General features: G+C 47.7%; 1 protein-coding gene across 1 annotated transcript; it reads left to right on the forward strand.

The window, feature by feature from the left end:
• The first annotated feature begins 268 nt into the window (after positions 1-268).
• Positions 269-27,705, forward strand: LOC111154345 (zinc finger protein 398). Its single transcript, XM_022513898.1, has 6 exons — positions 269-388; positions 3,385-3,780; positions 9,457-9,583; positions 10,134-10,247; positions 19,805-19,918; positions 21,234-27,705. The coding sequence occupies exons 1-6, from the start codon at positions 365-367 to the stop codon at positions 22,382-22,384; spliced, it is 1,926 nt and encodes a 641-aa protein (XP_022369606.1). The 5' UTR covers positions 269-364; the 3' UTR covers positions 22,385-27,705.

Consider the following 27,705-nt stretch of genomic DNA (forward strand, 5'->3'; position numbering starts at 1 on the left):
GCCGCTCCGCAGCCGCGGGGACGGAAGTGGCCGCCGGGGCCGGCAGGGGGCGCGCTGCGGCGACGGGCGGGCGGCGCGTCTAGGCCGGAGCCGTTCCCAGGGTGCGCTCGGTGTCCACAAAGCGCCAGCTGAGGGGCCGCTGCGGGCCGAGCGCCGCTGAGCCTGTCCGCCGCCTCCCAGCCTCGCCGGCCGGCCGCACCACCTCCGCTGCATCCTCGCGCCCCAAGCAGCCGCGCGAGCCCGGGCGGGGAAGGCAGGGCCGGGCGGGCTCTGCCTGCGGAGAGGCCAGGGGCCGGCCTGCGTCGAACCGCGCGGCGACGACGACTCCGGCGACTGCGGGCCGGGCGGGACATAGCGCAGGGCCATGGCCGAGGCGGCGCCGGCTCCGGTAAGGGCGGTCCGCGCGCCGAGCGCTCGAGCCCGGGACGGTCTGGGCGCCTAGGGCTCTGCGCCGCAGACCCGAGGGAGGGGAGCAGGACGGGGCGGCCGGCCTGTCAGGCTCCAGGCCCCGGAGCGCAGGCGCTCCCGGGGTCCCGCTGGCGGGGAGAGGCCGGAGGGGCGGGGTGGGACGCCGACGCCGAGCTCCGGGCTGGGAGGGCGCGCCCCCTCCCCCAGGGCGAAGCCCCCGCGGGCCCAGGGCTCCCCCTTCCCATTTGGACGTTCGTGGCGGAGAGCGCCTCTTCCGCTAGTGAAAGAGGAATGAGTGACGAGGGGCTCCTCCCGCTTGGTGTCAGCCCCCCTACAGCCCGCCAGACTTGGGGGCCATCAGCCGTTCTCAGCTTCGGGAGCCGTCGGCACAAAATCACCTTCGTGCAGGCAACCTGAGCCTCGCACAGCCGCAGATGCGGCGGCGACGGGAGCTGCTAGGCGGGAGGAAGGTCTGCGTGACACGGGGACCCCCAGTGCCCAGTATCTGACAATGCCCGCCGCGCAGGAGGCCCTCGGTCAGGACTGCTCAATGACGGACTGGCTGGTGCGGGTTCCGAGGACAGACGGGATGAGCTTTTACGTGTTTATTCATTCCGCGGGTGTTTACCGCAGGCGCGCAGCGTGCCGAGCAGTCTCCCGGTTGCTATAGCTGCAGAGATGACCAAGAGAGTCCTTGCGCACAAGAGCCACGTAGGATGAACGGTGACGGGTCCAGTGGCATAGCACTGAAATATGCCTTGGGTTTGTCAGCTAAGAAGCCTTTGGTCACCCCCAAGGAGCGCCGTTTCATGGGACAAGGGCCAGAATGAGCAATCGAGGAGTACCTGGAAAGTGAGACGGGAAGGAAAAGAGGGAACAGTAGCAGTGGGGTAGGGAGTAGCGCAGATGGGAATGCAGTTTCGGCCCTGAGACCCATTTTCCTTTTTCCGATATATATATATATATATATATATATATATTTTTTTTTTTTAATGTGGTAGAGATGATTATGTCTCTAAGGCCAACCCTATGTAAGAAATATGATGGGAACTACAAATTTAACATTACATTTTCTAGTAGTCACATTCAAAAAGTAACAAATCAATGAAATTAATTTTAATATATTTTATTTAACCCAGGGCCTACAGAATATTTCAGTGCATAACCAATATTAACAACTTAATTTTTACATTTTTCCCCCCACACTGAGTGTGCAAAATCTGGTGTGTATTTTATACTTATGGCACATCCCAATCACAATAACCATGTTTCAAGGGCTCAGTAGCCACATGTGGCTACTGTACTGAATAGTGCAGGTCTGTCTTTCAGAGAAAAGAATCAGGAGAGATTGAAATACTGACCATAAAAAAAAAAAGAGAAAAGAACAATGTCCCTCAAAATATGGCAAGAGTTTGGCTTTTAGAGCCTAAGTGGAGTGATTAGTTTTAAAGAGGATGACACTTTTCCCGTGGGAATGGAGAAAGCATGCGTTAAGCTACTGATGAGTTTGAAGTGGGAAGGGATGTGGAAAAAAAGGAGAAAGTTGAGAGAGTTTCAGTGTCATTACTCTAATTTTCTTTTCAAAGTAGGAGGCCATGTTGTCGCCTGAGATTGAGGGGGCCTGCAGGGGACCAGAGTCTTAGTGCTGGTCACATTCTCCCAGCACCAGTACCAGCGGCATCAGCATCAGAATCAAAATGCAGAATTGGGGTTTTCCTCCCAGACCTCCTGAATCAAAGTCTGCATTGTAACAAGCTCTCCAAATGATTCTTCCGCACATTAGTTTCAGGAGCATGCTGGGGGTTTGCCGTGGCCACTTTATGGAATGGGAAGAGAAGCCCTGGGGGGTGAGGGGAGGGCACCAGGCAGTGCTGAATTCCTGCTGCTTTGCTTAGAGACCATTGGTGGGTAGTGACACCAGTTTTCCCTGGTGTGTGACATCCTTTAGTCGGGTTTACCAGCTTGCTTGTAGGAAGAGAGAAGGAACAATTAGACAGATTCAGAGCTGGAGCTGGTGAGGCAGAGAAGGTGTTGGAGGTGGTTAAAATGATCAACCGAGGAAAAAAACAAAGGCAGGAACAGGCTAGTAAGCCAGGAGCAAAAGGCATGGTCAGGGGGTTAGTAGGATTGAAGCGCAAGTAGCCAGTGAGCTGGAGAGTTGGGAGGTTGTGGCCGGGGAGGGCATTATCAGATTCATGGAGTTGGAGGGCTTTGTAGAGGTCGTTCTGGTCCACTCCTATTTGTTGTCAGCATTTTTTTTTTTAAGACACTTTTTGTCTTGCAGCATTTTCAGTGACTAGGCAGCCTGTTATTTTCTTGGAGAGATCTAGTTTCAAAAATTATTCATACAGGCCAGGGTTTGCCTGCCTAAGAATTCCACGTTGGTTCTAGTTCTGCCCTCTGGAGTGAACGCAGTATAATACTGAACAAGTGTGTTCTGCCTTCTGTTTTATAGCCATCAAATATTTGACAATAGCCGTCATGTTTTCTCCATGCTCAACATTCTCAGCTTTAATGAACTATTACTGAATGGTATAGTTGTGGTTTGTAAGCGGGGTGGTGGATAGGGCCAGAGCATGTCAGTAAAGGGTTTATCAGAAGGCAGTGAGTTCAGTGAAAGCGGGAAAGATCTGATGCACTTAGGCTTTTTCCAGAAATAGAGGGTACATCAGCAACCTGAGCCTCTGGACGGTTGGCTCTAGGGCCTAACGTCCCAGGTAATATGCCAGGTTGGTTCTCCACCCCGTTTCACTCATTCACTGTCTTACTTAATTCATCTCTGACCCACCAAAGCAATTCTCTTGGCTTTTGATGCTGATGAGCTCCACAAAGATGAGGCTTATGCAGGCAGTGTGAAAATGAGATCTAGATTCATCTCAGCTGGTCAACCAGTTAACTAGTACCCCTTTGATTTTAGTTTGGCGTAGGGCTCCTTCCAACACTCAATGTCTTGTCTCGTCTCTCCACTGCATGTAGACTTCTGAATGGGACTCTGAATGCCTTACATCCCTGCAGCCCCTTCCTCTTCCCACGCCCCCAGCAGCAAATGAGGCGCACCTGCAGACCGCAGCCATCTCCCTGTGGACGGTGGTGGCAGCCGTGCAGGCCATCGAGAGAAAGGTGGAGGTCCACAGCCGGCGACTCCTACACCTAGAAGGACGGACAGGGACGGCCGAGAAGAAGCTAGCCAGCTGTGAAAAGACAGTGGCTGACCTTGGGAACCAGCTGGAGGGCAAGTGGGCCGTGCTGGGGACCCTGCTGCAGGAGTACGGGCTGCTGCAGAGGCGGCTGGAGAACCTGGAGAACCTGCTGAGGAACAGGAACTTCTGGATCCTGCGGCTGCCCCCGGGCATTAAAGGAGATATCCCAAAGGTAATGCCCTCCCTTCTAGATAGAAAGTGGGGTCCCGGTCCGTAGACGAGGAGGAAGCCTGTTGGCCAATCAGGCTAAAGGAAAGATGAAGATTTTTTTGTTTATCCCTTTGGGAAACATTTTATGTCCCATTTAGCGGTGATTTGAAATGTCAAACTTAAGACTGGCACTCTTTCCAGTTCACAGTTGACTACTTGGCAGATAGATTTTTTTTCTCTTATGCTTTTTCCTACCCTTTCTCTCCGACTCACTTTTTTTTCTTTTCTTTTCTTTTCTTTTTGTTAACTTGCTTGCCTCAATCTTGGTGTGGAAACTAAATTAAATATTTAAGGGATGCCTGGTTGCTCAGTTGGTTAAGCCACTGCCTTTGGCTCAGGTCATGATCCCAGGGTCCTGGGATCAAGTCCCACATCAGGCTCCTTGCTCAGCAGAGCGTCTGCTTCTCTCTCTGCCTCCGCCTGCTTGGGCTCTCTCTCTTTCTTCCTCTCTGACAAATACATAAATAAATAAAATCTTTTTAAAAAATTAATTAATTAAATATTTAAATCAGCCTGTTTGAATCTGTTGGTGGTTCTGGCGAAAAAGAGGACGAGGGAAGAGCTGTAGGGTAAATGGTTAATATAAGGGTTTGGGGCCCTATAGGTCTGGGCCTATAGAGATTGGACCTTCAGCATCCTTTACAGAAGTGTACTGTGTTAGGACCAGCCCTGCTGGAGGGAGTAGCCCATAAACCAAAAGAAGATGAACATCCTTCTTAATAAGCCATGGACTACAGCCTTGAGGCGGCTAGTTTCCTGGAGTGAGAACTGTTTGCTCCATATCTATATCCTGAAGGCACAGCATTGAACATTCATGTAAGGGTCCCTGGAACTTAAATATTAGTGGAGAAAGAAAGATAATATAAACAAACAAGAAAATAAATCAATTTAAGTCCATAGATAAAAATAAAAGTGCTGTTTGGTGACTTATTTTATTTATTTATGTATTTACTTATTTATTTTTAAAGATTTTATTTATTTATTTGACAGACAGAGATCACAAGTAGGCAGAGAGAGAGAGAGGAAGCAGGCTCCCTGCCAAGCAGAGAGCCCGATGTGGGGCTTGATCCCAGGACCCTGAGATCATGACCTGAGCCGATGGTAGAGGCTTAACCCACTGAGGCGCCCCATTGGTGACTTACTTTAGATGGGATTTTCAGAGAAGTCCTCGTAAAGGTGTTGATGTTTAGGCTGAGACTGAACGACAAGAAGGACCTGGCTGTGAAGGTCTGAGGAAGCGCTATCTAGGCGGAGAGGGTGCCAAGTTCAGAGTCCCAGAGACACGGACAAACACGGAGCACTCGAGGCAAGGGGAAAGGCCCATCAGCTGGTGTGTGGTGACTGGGGGGGGTGATAGGGGTCAGTCAGGTCATGCAGGGCAGTTTTTCAGCCCTGACTTCTTACATTTTGTGGGCACCACAGCTAGAGATTCTGATTGAGTGGGTCTCAGATAGGGCCTAAACATTAATAATGCTTGCTTGCTTGTTTGCTTGCTTTTTTTTTTTTAACTGATTGATTGATTTCAGAGAGCGAGCGCCCCAAGCATGAGGCATGGGTGGAGGGGGTGGAGGGAGAAGCAGACTCCCCTCTGAGCAGGGAGCCTGATGCAGGGCTGGATCCCAGGACTCTGGGATCATGACCTGAGCTGAAGGCAGACATTTAACCAACTGAGCCACCCAAGTGCCCTGACATTAATAATTCTTACAGCTCCATTAGTGGAGTCCAATTTGCGACTGGGACTGTGAATCACTGACATAGGGGTCTGGAGACCAAGGTAAGGAATTGGTTTTATGTTGGGTGTAATGGAAAGAAACTGAGGGTTTTAAGCAGAGGAGTTATATCTGGTTTATATTTTGAACGAATCGCTTTGGCTCCTCTGTGGAGGACGGGTCAAGGTGGTAGGAACAGAAGCAGGGAGAAACACAGTAGGCGGCTGTAAGGGGTGGGGGCGATGAGCATGGCTTGGGCAAAGGTAGCAGTCGGGGAGATGGACGGTGGACAGATGCAGGACGTTTGGTGGAATTGATGGGTGGGGGTCACTGATGGGAATTAGGGAATGAGGAACGAAGAACAGTGATCATTATAAATTTGCTGTGTGATAATGCACTTAGAACTTGGGGTTTTTTATTTTAAAGATTTTATTTGGGACGCCTGGGTGGCTCAGTTGGTTAAGCAGCTGCCTTCGGCTCAGGTCATGATCCCAGCATCCTGGGATCAAGTCCCACATCGGGCTCCTTGTTCTGTGGGGAGCCTGATGGGGGGCTCGATCCCAGGACCCTGGGTTCATGACCTGAACCGAAGGCAGCCGTTTAACTGACTGAGCCACCCAGGAGCCCCTAGGGTTCTTATGAAAATTATTGAAGCACTTAGAACAACCCTAACTTGCTCAAGATCACATAGGTGGGAAATACAAATAGTAGAGTGGTATCGTAACCCGGTTGGCTCCAGAACACATGCTCTGACCCACTGTAGGTTCACTGACCCGTAGGCTCCCAGATGGGAGGTGGTGGCATTTACTGAGATGGGGACTGTCTTGAGGGGTGGGAAGGAATGAGGACTTCTCTTCTGGCAGTACTGGGTTTGAGATGCTCATGACACATTCAGGAGCGATGTTAAGTGGTCTCCGCGGCTCAAAGATGAGGAGTATTTGGCAGTCACTGGTGCACAGATCACACTGTAAGTCATGAGGCTGGAGGTCATTGCCTCAGGAGAGAAAGTGGAGAAGCAGGGGGAAGAGTCCCAGGATTATATCCAGGAGCAGCAGAGCCAGCAGAGGAGGCTGAAGAGGAGTGGCCAGTGAGGTGGGAACAAGAGGGGAAAGTATGTGGGGTCACAGGGCAAGGAGAACAGGCATTCCAGGAGAGACTTGTCCTTTGAGTTGCATGTGACCGAGAGGTCCAGAAAGACCATGACAGAGTATGCTTTGGCAACACAGACCTAACCCGTGGCCTTGCCAAGAGTTCTCTTGGCCCCGTGCATGTGTTGAGGGTGGGGTTGGGGGGAGGGATAGAAATCTGAAAGGGGACGGGTTAAAGAGTGAGTGGGGAAGAGAGAATGATGACCGATGCCTCTGTGCAAGCTTGCAGAGAGGGACATCAGTCCACATCTGACAGAGAGCCTTCCCCACTGTGATTCACATGTGTGTCTACAGCCTCTCCTGGAGATTAGCAGAAAAGCTAAGTTAAAGTGTGTATCCATTGTCTTACCTGGAGAAATGGGTAACAGTTAAACTCTTAGGGTGCTTGGGTGGCACATGACTTGGCTTTGGCTTAGGTCATGATCTCAGGGTTGTGAGGTGGAGCCCCATGTCAGGGTCCGTGCTCAGCAGGGAGTCTGCTTGAGTTCCCTCCCTCTCTGCCCCTCCCTCTCCAAATAAATAAAATCTTTAAAAAAAAATGTGAACTCTCCATCTTAAACTCCAAAATCATATATAAAATAATGGGATTTTCTTAAAGATTTCTTCGTGAAATTAGAATATACTGGTGATTTACTAGCTTTAAATATGGGAAGTAAAATCTGTCTTTGTCTAAAAAAGCTCTTATTCTGTCCTTACTTTTGAGGGCCAAGTTCAGAATAATTTTCCCACAGTGTTCTTCTTAGTTTCAATTTTTTAAATTGTGGTAAAATAGGGGCACCTGGGTGACTCCATTGGTTTAGTGTCTGCCTTCCGCTCAGGTCATGATCCCAGGGTCCTGGGATTGAACCCCATATCAGCCTCCCTGCTGAGTGAGGTGTCTGCTTCTCCCTCTCCCTCTGCCTACCACCACCCCCCTTCTGCTGCTTCTCTCTCTCTCTCTCAAGTAAATAAAAGCTTTAAAAAAATTTGTGAATAGGGGCGCCTTGGTGGCTCAGTCGGTTAAGTGGCTGCCTTTGGCTCAGGTCATGATCCCAGAGTCCTGGGATCAAGTCCCACATTGGGCTCCCTGCTCAGCAGAGAGCCTGCTTCTCCCTCTCCCTCTCCCTCTGCCTGCCGCTCTTTTTATGCTCTCTATCTCTCTGTCAAGAAAATAAATAAAATCTTAAAAAATTCATGATGAAATAAATACAACATAAAATTTACCCCTAGACCTTTGTTTCTTAATGGGTATGTTAAGTTTATGAAGATGAGTATGTATGCTTTTTTTTTTTTAAGATTTTATTTATTTGAGAGAGTGAGACAGAACAAGCAGGGGGAGCAGTATAAGGAGAGGGAGAAGCAGGCTCTCCAATGAGCAGGGAGCCTGTTGTGGGGCTCGATCCCAGGACCTTGGGACCATGACCTGAGCTGAAGGCAGAGGCGTAACTGACCCAGCCACCCAGGTGCCCCGAGTATGTATTCTTTTTATTGGATTTTTTAATCTTGAGAAAACGTGTGTGTGTGTGTGTGTAGTAGTAGTAGTAGTAGTAGTAGTTACCAGGAGTCTTTCTTGTTCTCTGATTTTCCTTTTCTCATAGCATCCTGTTTTATTTTATGGGTGGTGTAATATCTCTCAGATCTTTGTGGGGATACTACTTAGGAGGTAGCAGTAGTGTGGTTTTGTTTTTCAAATTCTGTTGCCTAGGCATTTCTGTTCTTTACACATTTTACCCCCCCATTTTTTTTAATTTTTAAGATTTTATTTATTTGTCAGAAAGAGCGTGAGCACGAGCAGGGGGCACGGCAGGCAGAGGGAGAAACGGGCTCCCCTCTGAGCAAGGAGCCCGATGCGGGACTCGAACCCTGGACCCTGGGATCATGACCTGACCCACCCAGGCATCCCTCCTCCCTCATTTGCTGTTTGTGTGGCCGGCTGTTCTAACTGGTCCTTGAGACTTTGTACTTAGCTTGTATTTCAGAGTTTAATGACAGGAAGCTCCAGTGATGGGAGGGTGAGCTCGCCTCGTGACCAGCAGCTAAACAGCAGAACCGGGAAGTGCTGTGTGAGGTCATAGTGTCCACACCGGGTACCTGGGGAGGCAACTTCTGTGTTTCTTTCCAGGAGAACCTTCCACTTTTTGCCCAGGCAAAAGTGCCTCGCTTTAGAAAAAACTATGCTGGAGGATGGGGGGTTCTGTTCTGCAGATGACCATCCCCTACATGAAGCCTGAACTCCAGCCAGGCAGGCTTCAGAATTCTCCTCTGAAAGTTCTCTGCAGTCTCCTGTGCTTCCGTGTTTTCCTGTTCCCGTCAAGCCTGTCCATAACCTGTCCGTCTTTTAGGACTAACCAGAGCCCCACCTCTTCTAGACTCATCCCATACCCATTGTAGCTTAATACCTAAAATTTCTGGTCCATGTCTTTAGTTTGAATGTAATCCTATGCTTATTTTGGGCAGAAACCAGTTTTTATGATCTTGATAATTAGGATAAGCCTTGTACTTAGTGGATATTCAGAATATGTTGTATTGTGTGAACTTAATAGCTGCTCTGCATTTGTGCCTGTCTCTGTGAGGGACTGTTTACAAGTAATGTCCTCCAGCCTCCCAAAACTCGGAACCCTAATTTATCACCTTTCTCCCTGAAAACCTCTTGGACTTCTGGAGGCTGAATCTGTGCCTTACGTTTTTCCTGTATCCTTCCAGCAACTCACACAGTGTTTTGTGACAAGTAGGGACTCAGTGAGATACCGAATGACTGAACTGCAGCAGGGAGACCTAAGCCCAGTGTGATTATCATTCCAGGTGCCGGTGACATTTGATGATATCTCCATCTACTTCTCCACTCCAGAGTGGGAAAAACTAGAAGAATGGCAAAAAGAACTTTACAAGAATATCATGAAGGGCAACTACGAGTCTCTCATCTCCATGGGTGAGGCCAAGCTGTCACCTTTTGAATGAGGTGACCGTGGCTCCAAGGGGGCTTTGAACAGGCCCTTGTCCCCAGCAGTCCTCATTTTCACTCTGTCTTCACACACTTCACGCTTTATAGCAAACCAGAGATTTCCAGTTTGCTCTTGCTAAGTGAGAAATCATGAGCTCTCCTTCTGCCGATTTGCAGGATGGAGAGTGCAGCTCAGGGTTCCGGCTGGGCCGCAGGTGGTTTCCCTGGGTGTCCTTCACTTTGAAAGGGCCTTGTTCTCCACCTTGAGGCACATTGTCCCTGTCCCTCAGTGAAAGCAGCAGGCGGCCAGTGCTGACGTGGCATGCGTACCTTCCCACACGTTACCGCTCCTCTTACGTGCTTTCCAAAGAGATAGCGTCCATACAGGAGGTAAATCAATGGGGCCAAGTGCTACAGATTGGGAAAGGAATCCCCTGGGACCGTGGACCTCAGAGCCTGTAGCTCAGGCTTAATGGCAATTCGTTTTCGTCCTCATTGATCTCTTGGTCATCCCCCCTTTCCCTTCTTCGTCTCCTAGATTATGCCATGAATCAACCTGATGTCTTATCTCAGATTCAGCCAGAGGGAGAACATAACACAGAGGAGCAGCCAGGACCAGAGGAAAGTGAGATTCCCACAGACCCCAGTGAAGGTAAGTAGCAGAAGAGATTGTCCCCTCCTTGTCTGCCTTTTCTGGTCAGAGACAGTGTGGCTCGGAGCCGAGTAAGCAGGCTTCCAGAGACTTCCCATGCCAAAGCAGCTAGACCGTGAATGGATCCTCAGGTATTTAAATAGGAGCAAGCACTTAGACCCTGCGGGTCCTTTGCCTTCTGCCACGAGTACCGCGAATCTGGGGCTGTTAGTGGTATCCCACGACGAAGTTCTGAGACCTAATTATTTAGTAAAATAAACATGTCCTTAGATGGCAGGGGAAGTAGTTGCGCTCATATGAGGGGAAGTGGCTTCAGTGAGTGTACACCCAGTTGTTCAGAAATGCTGGGGGCGGGCTGGGCGTCTGCACGGTCCCTGGGAGACGCACTGAGCCAGCAGAGCCTGAGGATGTCCACCTGGGCCGAGTGGACTTCGCCTGGCTTGGGAGGCGGCTAGCGCTGCCCAATGCTCCTTAGTTTATTCGGCGGCCGCTGGCTGACACTGAATGGGAAGGACTGCTCAGCCCAGTCCAGTGGTTTTCCTTCTCTCACGTCTCACCTCTGCTGTCAGCAAAAGCTCATTGTTTCGTTCTTTGCTGGACAGAAAGTTCACCCTTCAGACATCTCTATTAGATGAACTTTTCTTACCACCTACCCCCTCTCCCATACACTGTTATTTTTCTCTAACATCTTATTATGAGACTTTCCAAACAGAAAAGTTGAAATAATTTTGCAGTGAACACCTAGATACCTACTACCTAGATTCTGCCGCTAATATTTTACTCTTCTTCATTAGCAGTATTTATCCATCTCTGCATCTCTGTTAATCCATCCTATTTTCAATGTATTTCCAAATCAATAAAGACATTAATACATTTCCCCATAAATAGTTCAGGATGAATATCATTAACCTAGAGTTCAGTTTTTTTTTCCTTTGGAGGTAAATTTTACATACAATGAACTGCTCAGATCTTAACATTCTCTGACCCTTTAATTCTCTGACATTTAATTCTCTGACATTCTCTTTAAGAATGTATGCGTGAGGGCGCTTGGGTGGTTTAGTTGGTTAAGCATCTGCCTTCAGCTTAGGTCATGATCCTGGGGTCTTGGGATCAAGCCCTGTGTGGGGCTCCCTGCTGGACGGGGAACCTGCTTCTCCCTCTCCCTCTGCCTGCTACTCCCCCTGCTTGTGCTCTTTCTCTTTAATGAATAAATAAAATTTTTTAAAAAAACAAACAGGAAAGAATGTGTGGGTGATTATATTAAGCAATGTAACAGGTTGAATTTGATTAACTTTATGTCATGGATATAAATAATCTGAAATCATATCAAAAAGATGGGTGACTTGGTTACAGTAATTATTGGAAATTACTCCTTAGTTTACATTATTAGTTCTGTGACAGTTTTCAGCTAGTATAAATCAGTGTGTCATTTTATTTTGGGGGACAAATGGCAGAGGTGTAACTTGGTTTTGTAATGATGTGTGAAAGTTTTAGTTAGCTGCCATCTTGCCAGTTCATTTTTACCGTGGTTAAGACTCCATTTGGGTGGTCAACCAAATATGTTAGCACAGATTTATATAAAATTAAACCATCAGTGTAAGCATTGGATTTCTTTAATGCTTTGGTTAGATTCTGTGCAGTTTTAGCTTACATTGCTGATTATCCATCTAGATATTTACTAGAACTTGAGGATAGGATTCAAATGATTTGGACTGATCAATATATAGCATTTTTTAAAAGATTTTATTTACTTATTTACTTATTTGATAAAGAGAGAGCAGGGGGAGGAGCAGAGGGACAAGCAGACGCTGCACTGAGCAGGGAGCCCAATGAGGGGCTCAATCCCATGACTCCAAGATCACGACCTGAGCCAAAATCTAGAGTCAGATGCTTAACCGACTGAGCCACCCAGGCACCCCTATTTTTTTTCTTAAAGATTTATTTATTTATTTGGGAGAGAAAGTGTGTGTAAGTGAGGGGCAGGGGGAGAGGGAGAAAGAGAATCCCAAGCAGACTCCTCGCTGAGCGTGGAGCCTGACGCAGGGCTCGATCTCATGACCCTGAAATCACAAACTGAGCCAAAATCAAGAGTCAGGCACTGTGCTACCCAGGCACCTCAGTACTTGTTTTCTTTGAAGATATGCTCCAGGGGCACCTGGGTGGCTTGGTCAGTTAAGCGTCTGCCTTTGGCTCAGGTCATGATCCTGGGGTCCTGGAACTGAGCCCCAAGTTGGGCTCTGCACTCCGCAGGGAGCCTGCTTCTCCTTCTAACTCTGCCCCTCCCCCTGCTTATGATCCCTCTTTCTCTCTCAAAAAAATAAAATCTAAATATACATGCTCTAGGCTGTGCTGGGGGTCCCCAAGTCCACCCCCAGGTTTGGTCCTTTACTAGGAGGACACACAGGGTTCAGCATAAAGTCATGCTTAGGGTTAAGGTTTATTACAGCAAAAGGACCCAGAGAAAACCAGCAAAGATAAAAGGCGCACAGGGCAAAGTTTGGAGGGAACCAAGGGCAACCTTCCAGAGGCCTCTTGCCATAGAGTCTCACAGGACACTTGCTGTCCCTCTAGCAATGAGTTGTGACAACATGTGCAGAGTGCTTTCTCCCAGAGAAGCTCATTAGAGCCTCGGCATCCAGGGGTTTCACCGTGAGCTGGTCAGGTAGGCCTCCTCTGCCCCACGCCAGAATTCTAGACCCCTGAAGGCAGACAAATGCTCAGCATCGGCGACAGTGCACAAACAGGTTAGGCCTGGTGCAGCACTCCTAACACTGCGGGCAAGTTTTCTATCTGCACAGGGATGTAAACCTTACAGACAGGCCCTTTTGAGAATAGGCAGTCTCAGGCTGCCTCTTTCAGATTTTCTTTCTCCTAACGCACAAAAAAACTCCCGATTCCTTTCCGTGGAGAATAGTAATAAACTGTCTGCTTATTAGGGTTCCTAATAGATTGTCCCACACAAATACTAGGTAGAGGTACTAATTCGAGGCCACTTTAGTGATATAACTAATAAAATATCTTTTTGATAGATTGTTCTCCATTTAGGGTTCTTTTTTTTTAAGTAATCGCTTTACCCAAAGAATCTTTTTTTTTTTTTTTTTTTTTTTTTTTTTGCTTTTCAGCAAGCAGCCTCTCTTTTCTAAAACATCATAGTTTTTAAAAATCAATTTTCAGGGGCGCCTGGGTGGCTCAGTGGGTTAAGCTGCTGCCTTCGGCTCAAGTCATGATCCCAGGTCCTGGGTTCGAGCCCCACATCGGGCTTTCTGCTCAGCGGGGAGCCTGCTTCCTCCTCTCTCTCTGCCTGCCTCTCTGCCTACTTGTGATTTCTCTCTGTCAAATAAATAAATAAAATCTTTAAAAAAATAATAATAAAAATCAATTTTCACATACTGTGCAATTTGTTGTTAGACCAGAGTGTTTATATTGGAATATTGATGTACTTTTAGAAACCTTTTTTTTTTTTTTTAAGATTTTATGTATTTATTTGACAGAGATCACAAGTAGGCATGGAGGCAGGCTCACCGCTGAGCAGAGAGCCCGATGTGGGGCTCGATCCCAGGACCCTGGGATCATGACCTGAGCCGAAGGCAGAGGCTTTAACCCACTGAGCCACCCAGGCGCCCCTAGAAACCTTAATTTAAAACAAACAAAGAAGCCTTAATTTTCTAAAATACATTTGTATTTTATTCATATTTCTTATAAAGCCCATAATTTATTATTGTATATCATTTTGGAGCTTTAGAAGAGCTGTGCATTATAATTAAGTTTATAGGTAGAATGGTAGGAGGGATTTGACTATAGTGATGGTAAAATGTGACAGCCCTTCCCTTTTATGTCCAAATATCTTGGAATTAGTTTTACATTCTGTCTCTGTCCCCATCATCTGAATTTGATGAAGAGAAAGAAAAATTATCATATCTCCCTAAGGAATAGTCATTGATGCCTGGTGTCTTGGATAAAATTGCATATAATTAGTGGAGAACAGTAGTGAGTGGGAGGACGCAGAAAAATATAATCTTGAGATTTTCTGCAATTCTTCTTTAACTGTATGTATCACTAGGGCCACGTGCAGACCAGCTGTGTGTGTGTGACCATTATTTGGTGACTTATAACTTGAATATTGAACTACCAAGTTTTTAGAATTTTTTGGAGAAATACTTGACCCAGGAAGTTCAAATGGAATAATTACTGAAAGTCCTTTATCTTTGCCTTTCTTCTGGTTCAGAAGCCATGAACTCATGCCAAGACTGTAGCATGACCCCAAAGGAGAGTGAATTCATTTCTAAATCTTGCAGCTGTGGGGAGACTTTGTGGGTCATTGTTTCGGGTGCATTGCGATGATCCCGTCTATCCCGTCTGCGTCTGTTCATTCTGGTCCAGCAAGGCTGTCTTTTCCTAAACAAAATCAGTGATTAAGGCACATCCCAATAAGATAATTCTTTTATTTTAGTTTATCGTATTGGAGAACAAGAATCATTCTGGGAATGAGAGCACTTGGAGGGTTTAACTTGTTACACAAGCTTTTAACGCGTTCACCTGACAGCGCTTCAGTCCCACATCTGTTTCACAGAAAGTTTTAAAAGAAAGTTGTATTTTTACCAGTGGTTGTTTCACGGGTCAAGTATTGTTTGTTGTCTGCTTAAAAAGTCCGATCTCAGCACCATTTTAACCCAGTTTATACTTTCATCCATACCCCAGAACCTCAAGATTCTAGCTTCTTTGCAGACAGCATGGGTCCTTACACACACATACACAGACACACACACGCACAAGCACACACCATCAGATTTCCTCATGGTAAAAATGACATTCAAACAGTATAGACATTATTTTTTTTTTTAATTTTATTTATTTATTTGACAGAGATCACAAGTAGGCAGAGAGACAGGCAGAGAGAGGGGGGAAGCAGGCTTCTTGCTGAGCAGAGAGCCCGATGTGGGGCTCGATCCCAGGACCCCGGGATCATGACCTGAGCCAAAGGCAGAGGCTTTAACCCACTGAGCCACCCAGGTGCCCCTAGACATTAAATTTTTATGTTTTCTTGTGATCAGCTTTTCTATTTTTATTTTTTATTATTTTTTTTAGTTTTATTTATTTTAGAGAAAGCATGCGAGCTGGGGAAGCGGCAGAGGGAGAGAATCTCAAGCAGACTCCCCACTGAGTGCAGAGCCCTACACAAGGCTTGATCTCTCGACCCTGAGGTCATGACCTGGGCCAAAACCAAGAGGTGGAAGCTCAACCGATGGTGCCACCCAAGCGCCCCTCAGCTTTTCTACTATTAACTTCCTCGCAAAACTAGAACCTCAGCATTTTTCCATTTCCTCCTACCTGATTAGTATTCAGTTTTTTCTATTCTTTGGCTTTCTCCAAAGCCTGCTGCTGGCGTGAACCAATGATTTTACTTTCGTCCTATGTTTCTGTACATCTCCACTGTTGGGGTTCCTCAGGCCTGTGAGGGTTGTGCTTTGAGAGCTGCCGTGGTGACCTGACCAGCAGTTGCCATATCCTGTCGCCATGCAGGTGTCTGTAGGAGGCCATCACAGTACTCAAGTTCTGCTCCTTTGTTCTCACTTCCAAAAGATCCTCACGCTATCCTCCCACCAAATTATAGGAGCCACAACAGTATGCTGTGCATTCTGTGACACTAGTGCCAAGCCCCAATTATTTTATCAAATCAGTATTTCCTTAGCTGTACTGATCTAGTTAAACGAGCCGAGGAACTTTCAGCATCATTATTCAACAGGAAGGGTTAGCTTCCTGGGGTTCTCATGTTCGGTGACGATATACTTAGCCAGTGGGTTCTAATAACAACAGCCGTTTACATTTCTGGAGAACTGAGTTACTTTTTTTACCCTTCCATAGTTTTTATGGTTGACTGCTGACTAATGTAACAAAAGATTGGAAAGAATTCAAATACCCATCAATAAGGGACTCTTGAAGAAACAATGGGACTGCTACATAGTGCAGCTGTAAAAGGAATGAGAAAGATCTCTGTGTACTGCTACACACGGATGCCCAGAATATATTGTCAAGTAAAAAATGGGTACAGAAAAGTTTGAGTAGTATGCCATAGAAAGAGGGGGAAAAAATGAAGATGTATAGATATTTGCTTATATTTTTATAAAGAAACAATGGAAAATTAAAACAAAAAGCAGTAAGAGTGACTTTCTATACAAGGAGAGAGAGATTTGAGATGGAAGCTAGTCCTCTCTGATTGTATTTTATAGTTTTGATTTCAGAACCTTATAAATATTTTATAAAATTTTAAAAAATTAGGGACGGCTGGGTGGCTCAGAGGTTTAAAGCCTCTGCCTTCGGCTCAGATTATGATCCCAGGGTCCTGGGATTGAGCCCCACATCGGGCTCTCTGCTCAGCAGGGAGCCTGCTTTCTCTCTCTCTCTGCCTGCCTCTCTGCCTACTTGTGATCTCTGTCAAATAAATAAATAAAATCTTTAAGAAAAAAATTTTTTTTAAATTTAAAAAAATCAGGCACAGGCTGAAATAATTACCGTATGATATGTGCATAACATACATATGTAGAATAGATTTCTTTCAAATGACTAAAACAATATTTTAACTGTATATCCCTAGAGGGATAGATCCTGAAGACTAAAGGTCACAAAATAATCTTAAATTGAGTTCATATTTTTGTTGATATATTGGTATTATTTTGACACAAGTATTCAGATAAAGCAAAGATTATGTTAATGTCATGAGAAACCAAAACTCTCAGGGTAAGGGAGATAATATACAAATATAAAATCAAAGGACTTGGGGCACCTGGGTGGCTCAGTCGTTAAGTGTCTGCCTTTGGCTCCGGTCATGATCCCAGAGACTTGGAATCAAGCCCCGCATCGGGCTCCCTGCTCAGCGCAGAGCCTGCTTCTCCCTCCCCCAAGCCCCCTGCTTGTGTTCCTCTCTCACTGCCTCTCTCTCACTGTCAAATAAATAAAATCTTTAAGTTAGTTAATTAATTAACTCAAATAAAGTAAAAGGACTTAAAACCCTGTAATCTTAAATATGAATCATAAATTTTAACATAAATTCATGAACTTTTTTCTAAGGGTGCCTGGGTGGCTCAGTCGTTAATCAACTGTCTTCAGCTCAGGTCATGATCCCGGGGTCCTGGGATCGAGCCCCCATCAGCCTCCACGCTCAGCGGGAAGCCTGCTTCTCCTGCTCCCACTTCCCCTGCTTGTATTCCTTCTCTCGCTGCCTCTCTCTCTGTCAAATAAATAAAGAAAATCTTTAAATAAGTTAATTAATTAAAACAAAGTAAAAGGACTTAATTAAAACCCCATAATTGTAAATATGAATCATAAATTTTAAGATAAATTCATGAACTTTTTTCTATAAGATAACGTATTTTAATAGCTCTGTCTGTGGAAAGGAGCTAGAAGCAACAGCAAGCTATGAGCAGTTAGTACCCTTCTCATCCAGATCACAGTCTCTAAATTCCACTTCGCAGATCAGCGATTGTGTGGATGGAGCCGGAAATGTACAGGATGCACCTGGGATAGTCTGTGGCATCAGAAATGAAGGAAACTAGATGTTTGATATGTGAAAAGACAGAGCTGCTCTGAAGAGGCTCCTGCTGGCCAAAGAAGGGACAATTGGAGCGATGAATTGAAACTCATCAAACAGATAACATTCTACGAGTTCATAATGATAAACCAAAAAAAGAAAAAAAGTCAAAACCATTTGAATGACATTGGGAGGTTTTTACTTTTTTTTTTTTTTTTAAGATTTTGTTTATTTATTCGACAGACAAAGATCACAAGTAGGCAGAGAGGCAGGCAGAGAGAGGAGGAAGCAGGCTCCCCTCGGAGCAGAGAGCCGGATGCGGGGCTCAATCCCAGAACCCTGGGATCATGACCTGAGCCGAAAGCAGAGGCTTTAACCCACTGAGCCACCCAGGCACCCCGACATTGGAAGGTTTTTAGCGCGCTCATTCAGAAAATTGATGAAGAGAAATAATTGTGCACTTTAAAAGTCTTATAGGTTTGATGAATAGAAAGTTCTTCCTCTGGATAGCTGCGAAAAGATCCTCTTCCTTAAACCCTGTCTGTCCTCTCCTGCTTTTCTTTCTACATGTGTGGGTATAAAATCTGGGAGAAAAGAAAGATAAGGTTGGACTGTGTTTAATACATTTCATCTTGTAGTTTAAAGAGGGAGCTGGAAGGGCAGCCTGGCTGCGTGCGCCAAAACCTGCATCCCCCCAGTGTCGCGGCACAACTGCCAGTCTTTTGGGCCTCAGTGTCGTCAACCTCGTATTTCTGCTTTGGACACACCTTTAGATTTCCGTGGTCTCTGATTTAAAAGGCATTGGGCAAAAACAGTGAGTTCTGCCTATTTGTTACACATAAAACCAGAACCTGCCTACAAGGCTCTTTGGAGAAATAGTCTAGTTTGAATTTGCTCTCTGCACCTTGTCAGCTTGCCAGCTTGTCCTCTCAGGCCAAAAAAGGCTATATAGGCCTTGGCTGGGGTAACACGCACAGCTGTTTCTGTACTGACCAAATGAGCCATGTTATGTGCAAAGCTTTTAGAGGCTGTTCTTTTTTCTTTCCAAAAGAACGCCCCCTCTCCCCCCACCAGGCTGGAGGGACTCACAGAGACTATTCTCCTCTCTCCTGGGGGTTCAGGAAACAATGAGCTGTATCATTTAATAGGCAGAAGTAATACAATCTTTTAGAGCCCAGAATTGGAAACCTGGAAAGTATGTTTAAGGAGTCAGATCTGTGTTTAAACAGACCTGACTTTGTAATTCTGGGGATGCCTTTGTTTTTTTAATTAACATCTAAGGAAAACCTTTTTGGTCAATCTTGGTTTCTTCTGCCTTTTTCCTGTATATTTTATTTTTATTTATTTTTTTATAATTTTTTTAAGATTTTATTTATTTATTTGACAGACAGAGATCACAAGTAGGCAGAGAGGCAGGCAGAGAGAGAGGAGGAGGCAAGCTCCCTGCTGAGCAGAGAGCCTGATGCGAGGTTCGATCCCAGGACCTTGGGATCATGACCTGAGCCGAAGGCAGAAGCTTTAACCCACTGAGCCACCCAGCCATCCCTTTCCTGTATATTTTAAAGCAAACCTTTGATAATGTGGCATTTCATCATAAATACTACCTTACTGGCAATGTATTTAACCTCTAGGGGCCCTCTCTACCAAAATGGAGAAAATAGACCCTGCTTCATTATTTCATAACCAAAGCTGTGAGAGGAAGTGAAAATATTTTGGAAGGGAGAGTGCTAACAAAATGGAAGGCACTGCTGATTCTAGAAGTATATCAAGGTGTCCGCTCCAAAATAAAACCTATGATTTGTTTTAAACTGAAAATAGTCACTGAAGTTGAGTATATCATGTAAAAATACATAAATGTGGCTTCATTTCGAACTGGTTCTCCAGATGCTGTATGCCTTTTTTTAAAGGCTGGTGCAGTTTTGGTTTTGTAATCAGAGATAAATATTTGGGCAAGACAGTGTTCAGTAAGCCAACATGATCATTTTCACTTTCCGAGTCGAGCCCTGAAGGCCATTCTCTTCCCCCCAAACAGAGCCTGGCATTTCAACATCAGATATTCTGTCTTGGATCAAACAAGAGGAAGAGCCCCAGGTTGGGGCCCCACAGGAGACCAAGGAGAGTGACATGCACAAGGGCGCCTATGCTGGTGAGTGAGGAATCCGAGCTGCCCACACCCAACTTCTGCTCAGGCCAGGACTGGCCGGGGAAGCCGCCGATGGGAGGGGGTTGTGAAGGCCAGGAAGTGGAAAAAGAATGGGGAAAGGGGTGTGGGGGGAAGACAGGCTCAAGGAAGTTAGAGATGAAAATGAAATCAAACTAAGATGAATTTTAAATGAGAAAACACACTCTTTTATGTATAAAAACAAAGTAGATCTGTTAGAGGAAGAAAAAGAAGTGCATTCAGAGGGACCAACGGCATGAGAATGGGGAAAGACACAAGAACATGGGAGGATCATGTAGAAAAGGATAGAACAAAACGGGAGGAGACCAGCCATAACAACAAGAGTGTCCTTGGAGAGGCGCGAATGTCGCCGAAGCGCTCTCCCTCAGGACAGACGGTGGTGGCAGAAGCAGCAAATCGCTTCTTTCCAAGAGCCTGAACTTCAGCGAAATTTTGCCTTCTGAATTGTAGAAGAGACTCTCGAGGCCAGAAGGAACCCATTATATGACTTAATGCAAGCTATTTTTAAAGATCTTCTATTCCCTATGTTCTTTTAGACTCTAGGAAACAGAAATAAATAACTGTTACTGCTCCTCGGGTATTTATATCGGGCACACACACATCAGTCCTGGGCATGCCTACTGCTAAGTGTCCGCGGTGAGTGGGCCGGGTGACTTCTATAAAAGAAATGAGGAGTTTGGAGAACATACGTCAGTTTTAGTTTGGGTGTCCAGATAATGCCCACAGCAGGCTGCGAAGTCAGAATTGGGCCCCACAAGATTGGTGTGATAAGGCTGGGCATACTTCTGGAAGTCGGGAAGATAGGGGTGCGGGCTACAAAAGGGAGGGCAGCCTGAGCAGAGATGCAGAGGCAGAAACAGGGGCTCGGTTTTCAGGGAAAGCAGGGAGCGCTCACGGGAAGGATTTATCTGGCAGACCGAAGAGGAGTAGGAGTGGGTGAATGCGGAATTTTAGGCCTTGTCACAAAAGGGAACAGAGTCAAAGGCCAGGAGCAGAGGAGAAACTTAGCGAGAGGAGCGCTGGCAGGGCGGAAGCGGGCGTTTCTCCCTTTCGGAGCGGGGCGGGGTGGTGTTGGGGTGTGCGGAACAGGCACGGCGGAGAGCTCTGATGATTTGCCGCAGGGACCGTCCAGGCCTTGATGCTTGTCTCAGATCGCCACTGACTTCCTCTCTGGGCCGGTTAGCTCAGAGCGGCCTGCGGCAGCCGGGTAGCATCGCGGGGGGCCGCCACGAGGCCCAGACCGCTGCTGCCAGGTGTGACTCTGAGTCCTTTCTTTCAGATGAAGATCTCGTCATCAAAGCCGAAAGCCTCGCCAGAGCCTCCTTGTGCCCAGAGGTCCCAGTCACCTTCTCTTCACCACCGGCCGCGAAGGATACTTTTTCGGATGTGGCTTTCAAAAGCCAGCCGTCCGCCTCCATGGCGCCTTTTGGACGTCCGGCCACGGACCTGGCCGAAGCCTCCGAGGGCCAAGTGACCTTTACTCAGCTGGGCAGCTACCCCCTGCCCCCTCCCGCCGGGGAGCAGGTGTTCTCGTGCCAACAGTGCGGCAAGAGCCTCAGCCAAGACATGCTGCTGACCCACCAGTGCGGCCACACCGGGGAGCACCCCCTAGCCTGCGCCCCGTGCCCCAAGCACTTTCCCCCACAGGCCGAGCTCGGTGGCAGCTCCCAGCCCCACGCCAGCGAGACGCCCCCCACCTGCCCGCACTGCGCCAGAACGTTCACGCACCCGTCGAGACTCACCTACCACCTGCGCGTCCACAACAGCGCCGAGCGCCCCTTCCCCTGCCCCGACTGCCCTAAGCGCTTCGCCGACCAGGCGCGGCTCAGCAGCCACCGGCGCGCGCACGCCAGCGAGAGGCCGTTCCGCTGCGCGCAGTGCGGCCGCAGCTTCAGCCTGAAGATCAGCCTCCTGCTGCACCAGCGGGGCCACGCGCAGGAGCGGCCCTTCTCCTGCCCGCAGTGCGGCATTGACTTCAACGGCCACTCGGCCCTGATCCGCCACCAGATGATCCACACGGGCGAGCGGCCGTACCCGTGCCCCGACTGCAGCAAGAGCTTCATGCGCAAGGAGCACCTGCTCAACCACCGGCGGCTGCACACGGGCGAGCGGCCCTTCAGCTGCGCGCACTGCGGCAAGAGCTTCATCCGCAAGCACCACCTCATGAAGCACCAGCGCATCCACACGGGCGAGCGGCCCTACCCCTGCGCCGACTGCGGCAAGAGCTTCCGCTACAAGCAGACGCTCAAGGACCACCTGCGCTCGGGCCACGGCGGGGGCTGCGGGGCCGACAGCGACCCCTCCGGGCAGCCGCCTGGCCCCCCGGGGCCCCTCCTCCCGGCGCTCGAGGCCCCCGGCCTGGCCACGAGCACCGAGGGGCTGGAGGCCAGTCAGTGGTACGGGGACGGGAGCGGAGGGGCCGTTCTCTGAGCCTCGCTCCTCCGGTGGCTGTCTGTGCTCCCCGGTTTCCAGCGCCCGAGAGCCCCTCCACGCCCTCCACCCCCTGCAGCGATCGCTCTGCGGCTCGCCGGCGACAGGGGATCGCAGACACTTGACTAGAGACATGCTGGAAGTTTGGAACTTCACAACATCCCAAGAACACATTTCGAAATCCGGAAAGACCTGGAAGGGAGCCCAGCATCCCGATCTTTACAGAAGTATTATCTAAGCAGAAGTTATGTAAGAGGGTTGCAGAGAGGTTGGAAAGCGAGATTTGGCCCGGGTTAGTCCATCCCAGGGTGATACGTTGATAATGACTGTGGCTCTCGGTAGAGACAGGTGCATGGGAGGAGCCTCCAGATTTGGAAGCCCATCATGAGGCATGAGGGTGTTTCATTGAACCTCATTGATTCCCTGATGGTAAGATAGTTGTTAGAAGAGAGTGTTGGACCCTCGGGCAGTGGTACCGCTTCTCCCTGGTAGGAGCTTAAAGTCGGCTCCTGTGCTCATGCGCCGCCTCTCCCGGAATGGTAACTCAAGACTGCCTTCCTAGGTTTCCTAGACTAATTCTTCTGATACGTTTTGTTTAATTTGGGGGGGGGGCGGGGAGCAAGAAGTCTGACTTTTAAAGCTTCTTAAGGAGAACGGGTCTTTGAATAGTTTGATTTGCAGAATTCAGGCTTTTACTGGCATTTAAACTGCTGGGAACATTTGCCGAGGTCCTGGTTTAAAAAGTGGGAGCAGTGTTCTCCGAACTAGCTTTAAAATCTAGGGAGCCCAGAGAAATTTCAGATGAGCCTAAAATGTGTGCCTGAACCATGTTTCTTATAAGGAGTCATTTATGTCCAGTTTTTCTGTATTTGCAAGCTAATAAGCTGATTTTTCTGTTCCTGGTGTTTCGTGTTCTTGACAGTCCTCAGCAGAAAAGATCACAGCACTTTCCGGAAGCGTGATGGAGCTTCAGAAAATGCCAGTGGATCTCAGCTTTCATTTCCCCGGTTGTGAGATGGTGGTGTTATAATGCGGCTTTCCTGGGCCAGCAGGGCGTGGGTTCACCCCTTCTGACTCTCCCCATTGGCAGTGGGCAGATTGAGGAACTCTCTAGATCCCTGAGCACTAAGCACTACATACAGACGAGGATAGCCTCTTGCTGCTTGTTCTGCTTTTAGGGATCTTGGCGACCATGTGTTATTTTGTCGGGGACATTCAGTCAGAGGAGAGCGTCTGAGTGTGTCCTCCTCAGTGGCTTTGCAGTGGGCATAAGTCCCTTTCCCTTTAGAGACTGCAGATTTTCATCTGTACAGTGAGGCCGGTGGAAGGATTAAAGTGAGCTGCTAGAAATTTAAAAAAAAATCATAAAACTTGTGACACATTTCTTCTGCCAAAATTCTCTATCTCTGGCTTCTATCCAGGCAAAGCCAAATAAGACCCCCTAAATCAGAGCAGAGACATTCTTGTTGAAACTTGATTGAATTCGATTTGTTTTACTCTTGCTGGGAGCCCGAGTTGGGAGACAGAGACGGCCCTAAGTCTTGGGCAGTAAAGCTGTTTATTCCTACACTCTGTTTCCCCTGAATCCTTCTAAAATGCCTGGAAACAAGGTCTGCAAGTACTTAGAACACTTTCTTGATGAAATAATAAGGGAGAGACCCATTTTTTCCTTATCACCTAGCTCAGCCTTCACCTGGCCTACCTCTGCCGAAACACGCTAGGAAAAAGTGTTACCCTAGCTAGCTTTGCTCCTGGGAAGGCTCTGTCTGAACACGCTGCCCTTTAGAATGACTGCACTTAGGGAACATCTGCTTGGGACATTCACAACACCAGGGGTCTGGGAGACCCAAGAAATATGTGTGAGACCTAGTCTGCTGCTGTAATTTATAGTCTAAAGGTGATAAAACAAACAAACAAACAAAACAGTATAGAGCAAATCAAGATGACTGATGCAGTCAAATGCTCTTCCCTGAGCTATACCCCCTGAAGATGACTGATGAACAGAATATTGGGATTCATATTGGGATTAAGAGCTTTCTAGCTAGAATCCGGACCCATGCCATGCGTAAATGTGGGGGTTCTGGGACTCCCAAAGCCAGGGTTCCAGCTTCACTGCTGACCCACTAGGAACTTGGTGTGCGACCCAGCTCCGGTTTGCACCTTGGTCTCCTAATTAAAAGGGAGAAGAATCAAAGTGCTATCTTTAGGTGGTGAGCTCCCTTTTCTGGAGGCATGTAAACATTTGCTAGGGTATTCTTGAAAAGGATTCCTGTGTTAGGTGTGATGTTGGTCTAGATAATATCAGAAATTCTTTTTTACTCAAAGATTGAATGAGGACACGGAGCTTGTTAATGAAAGAGACCTGTGGGTTAAAATGCTGCAGATAGATCCCACAGTCCTTTCTGCAAGGAACTGTAGCCAGCAGGGACCCAGACTTCGGCAGTCTGTGAACACGGTTCATATACCAATGAGGCAAGAGCCGTGAAGCTGAGTGAAAGGGAATGGGCAGGGCCATGCCAGAAGGATGGAAGTGGGCGTTCTAGACCTCAGCCCCATGCACCCCAGGGGTTTTCAGCTGTGCATTCCGGTCTCCTTTCCCTGCACCCACCCTCTACCCCGTAGAACTCCAGGCCGGCTCGTGAGTTTGTTTGCTTAAGATTCAAGGGCAGATACATAAAATGCGCTCGGTGGGAAAGTTAAGTCCAACGGAAAGGTTTCAGTGTGTGGAGATGCTTGGTCCATCAAGGGCTCCTGGGAGAACGTGCACTTAATTGTTGAAGTACTGAGGGTTGGTTGTCAGGACGAGACAGGAGAGCGGAGAACCCAGAAACGTGCCCCCCATCATGTGTCCCCCCCGGGCGAAGAAGCCCGTCGCACACAATAGGCCTCTCTCCTCAGAGTAGATCGAGATGTCACTATGACCAGATTCACTCTGCTAACTACATGTTTCATTGTCACCGTTAGATGAGCCTCTGTTTCGGCCACAGATGTGAAAATAAATGGAAGTTGATTGCTTGTCTAGAAAGTGAGAGAAGTCTCTGATCCTTTTTGCTGGATATTTGATACTAGAAACACCATAGCTGGGCTCTGGCTAGAGCAGTGCTTTACATGACTTTCTCAATATTAACAATAACTGCAGAGTTCCCGGTGGGGGCCTCTGCTGGGCTTCTTTTTGGCGCATTTTGGAGAGACTTGGATGACCCATGCCTAGCTCAACCAGGATCAGACCCTATGGCTTACTGAGGAATAACAAATGTTCACGGTCTCAGTTCCTTTAGCCATTCCAAACGGGATGGAAAACCCAGTTTCTGCTCACATTTTGTCTCAGGAGAGTCAGGTACCTCAGGCCTGCTCCCCACCTGTCACCCCTTATCGCAGCTGCTTAGACAACAAAAAGCTATCTGGGCACCGCTCAGTGGCAATGCCTAAAAGCCAGCCTTTCCCCGGATGGCTTACAGATAAGGAACTCTTACCACCAGATTTGTTTTTTCCTGTGTGTTTGGTGGATCTCTCGACCCTGCTCTGTTCACTTTACAAAGGAAGCACTCACTCCTCACAGGGTCTGTGTACAAGACAGTTTTAGACCAGGGAAGTGTCGGGCTCTTAGCAGCTCAAAGACCTCAAGTGAGGTCAGACTGGCAGGGAGTGGAGGAGGGTGGGGGAGTGCACAGACACTTAACTTGAGGACACACGTGGGCGAGTACAGCGAAATGGGCCTAGACGCTGAGTCAGACCTGTTCTCGGGTCCTGGCATCATCACAAGTAACATATGTTACTTAACCGTCAGGAGCCTAGTTGCCTTATCTGTAAAGTGAGAACGAGGTCTGTGTCTCAGAGGGAAAGGAAGCCGGTGTGAAGTCCTCAGCACTGAGCCTGCCACAGAAGGTGTCACTACGGCAGCTGTCATCAAAGGTGTCCGGTACCGACCGGACAGACGGCCAGGCCCGGGCCGCTCTACCGAAGCGCGCACGCCATTGCCGGATGTCTCCGCTTTCTGCCTGCCATCTTCTCTGGTGTTTAACCTGTCCTCGTGCCCTGTCTTCTCTGCGCCTGCTGGCTCCTGCAAGGTCCTGTGTACTGGGACACCATGTGGCTCTGGTTCTTTTGTTCTTCAGATTCTGAAGCAGGGAGCTGGCCCAGCTCCTCCTCCTCTACCAAGTCACACAAGTTTCCAGCCAATACTTGGGTTGGCTGCCCTCGGGTTACAGGTGCACCTTGGTTCAGTCCACTATAGTCAGGAGGAAAGGGCCTGTGTTCCCGCCACCAGCGTTCGTGGGCCCGGTAGAGTCACTTGGGAATGGCAAATGGTGGTCCAGACTGCACTTCTAGTATTACTAGGATCGGCGAGAATCTTTGTTTCGCCTATGACAGGGTTCCTCCAAAGACTTCTACTTCATTCGGACTCTCAGAGACCAGTGCTTCTTGTCCTTAGCGTAAAGGACCTGGAAGGTACTATTTATGTATCTTGCAAAAAGAGCAATCTCTCACTTTCTAGAGGGTTCCTCCTCCCTTTATGACCCTTGTCTAGTTTTCTTTTTGAACGTGTAACTCTCTGGTCATAATCATACACATATCCACAAGGACTTTCGTCAACTTGGTCGAATTGCCTCTTTGAAACAAAAGAGTAATTCACGTTGGGACCAATCAACTGCTAAAGAAGGCAGATTGACAGAGCACAGTCCAGGAGACCTCAAAAGCAGTGTGATGTCACTGCTCTCAGACATCGCCAGGTCCATTTCAAATATCTGACAAAATCTCATTGAGCCATGTGGCTTTGTGTTTATCAGCGAAGCCAGTATTTACTGTAAAATCTTATTCCGAAAAGTAAGCTGCTCAAGAACAGAGGCCGCGTCTTGTTTTGTATTCCTCGTGGGCCCTGTGCTGGGGGGACGTGGGTGCTCAATGCATGATCGCCCAGTGGGAAGACCCCCAGGGTGGGAGTGAAGAACTGGGTTCCGGTCCTTGTCGAACACTAACTGCCTACTTGATACCAAGCAAGCCACTGAATTTGTGTAGATCTCATTTTCCTAATTCAGATGGAACACAATGGTAATATCCAATCCCTTCCAGCTCTAAAATCACGGAATTTAAGATTTTACGTCTGGGTCCTATGTTCCTTGTCTGGTTTCTCCCCACCTTCTGCCCTATTGAGAGATTGCTTTGACGCAGCAGAATAAACGCCTTGGAGAGTTATGATCCCTAGAATCTTATAAGTACTCCAAAGCCACACAAACTGACAAAGTTCTAGCGAAACTATAAAATGTTGTTTTAAATACGCAATATGCATTTCATTGCATTTGTTTAAAGCATAGGAAAATAAA

This window comes from Enhydra lutris, unplaced genomic scaffold (genome assembly GCF_002288905.1).
Source record: "Enhydra lutris kenyoni isolate GAN:26980312 unplaced genomic scaffold, ASM228890v2 scaffoldscaffold37, whole genome shotgun sequence".
Lineage (NCBI taxonomy): Eukaryota > Metazoa > Chordata > Mammalia > Carnivora > Mustelidae > Enhydra > Enhydra lutris.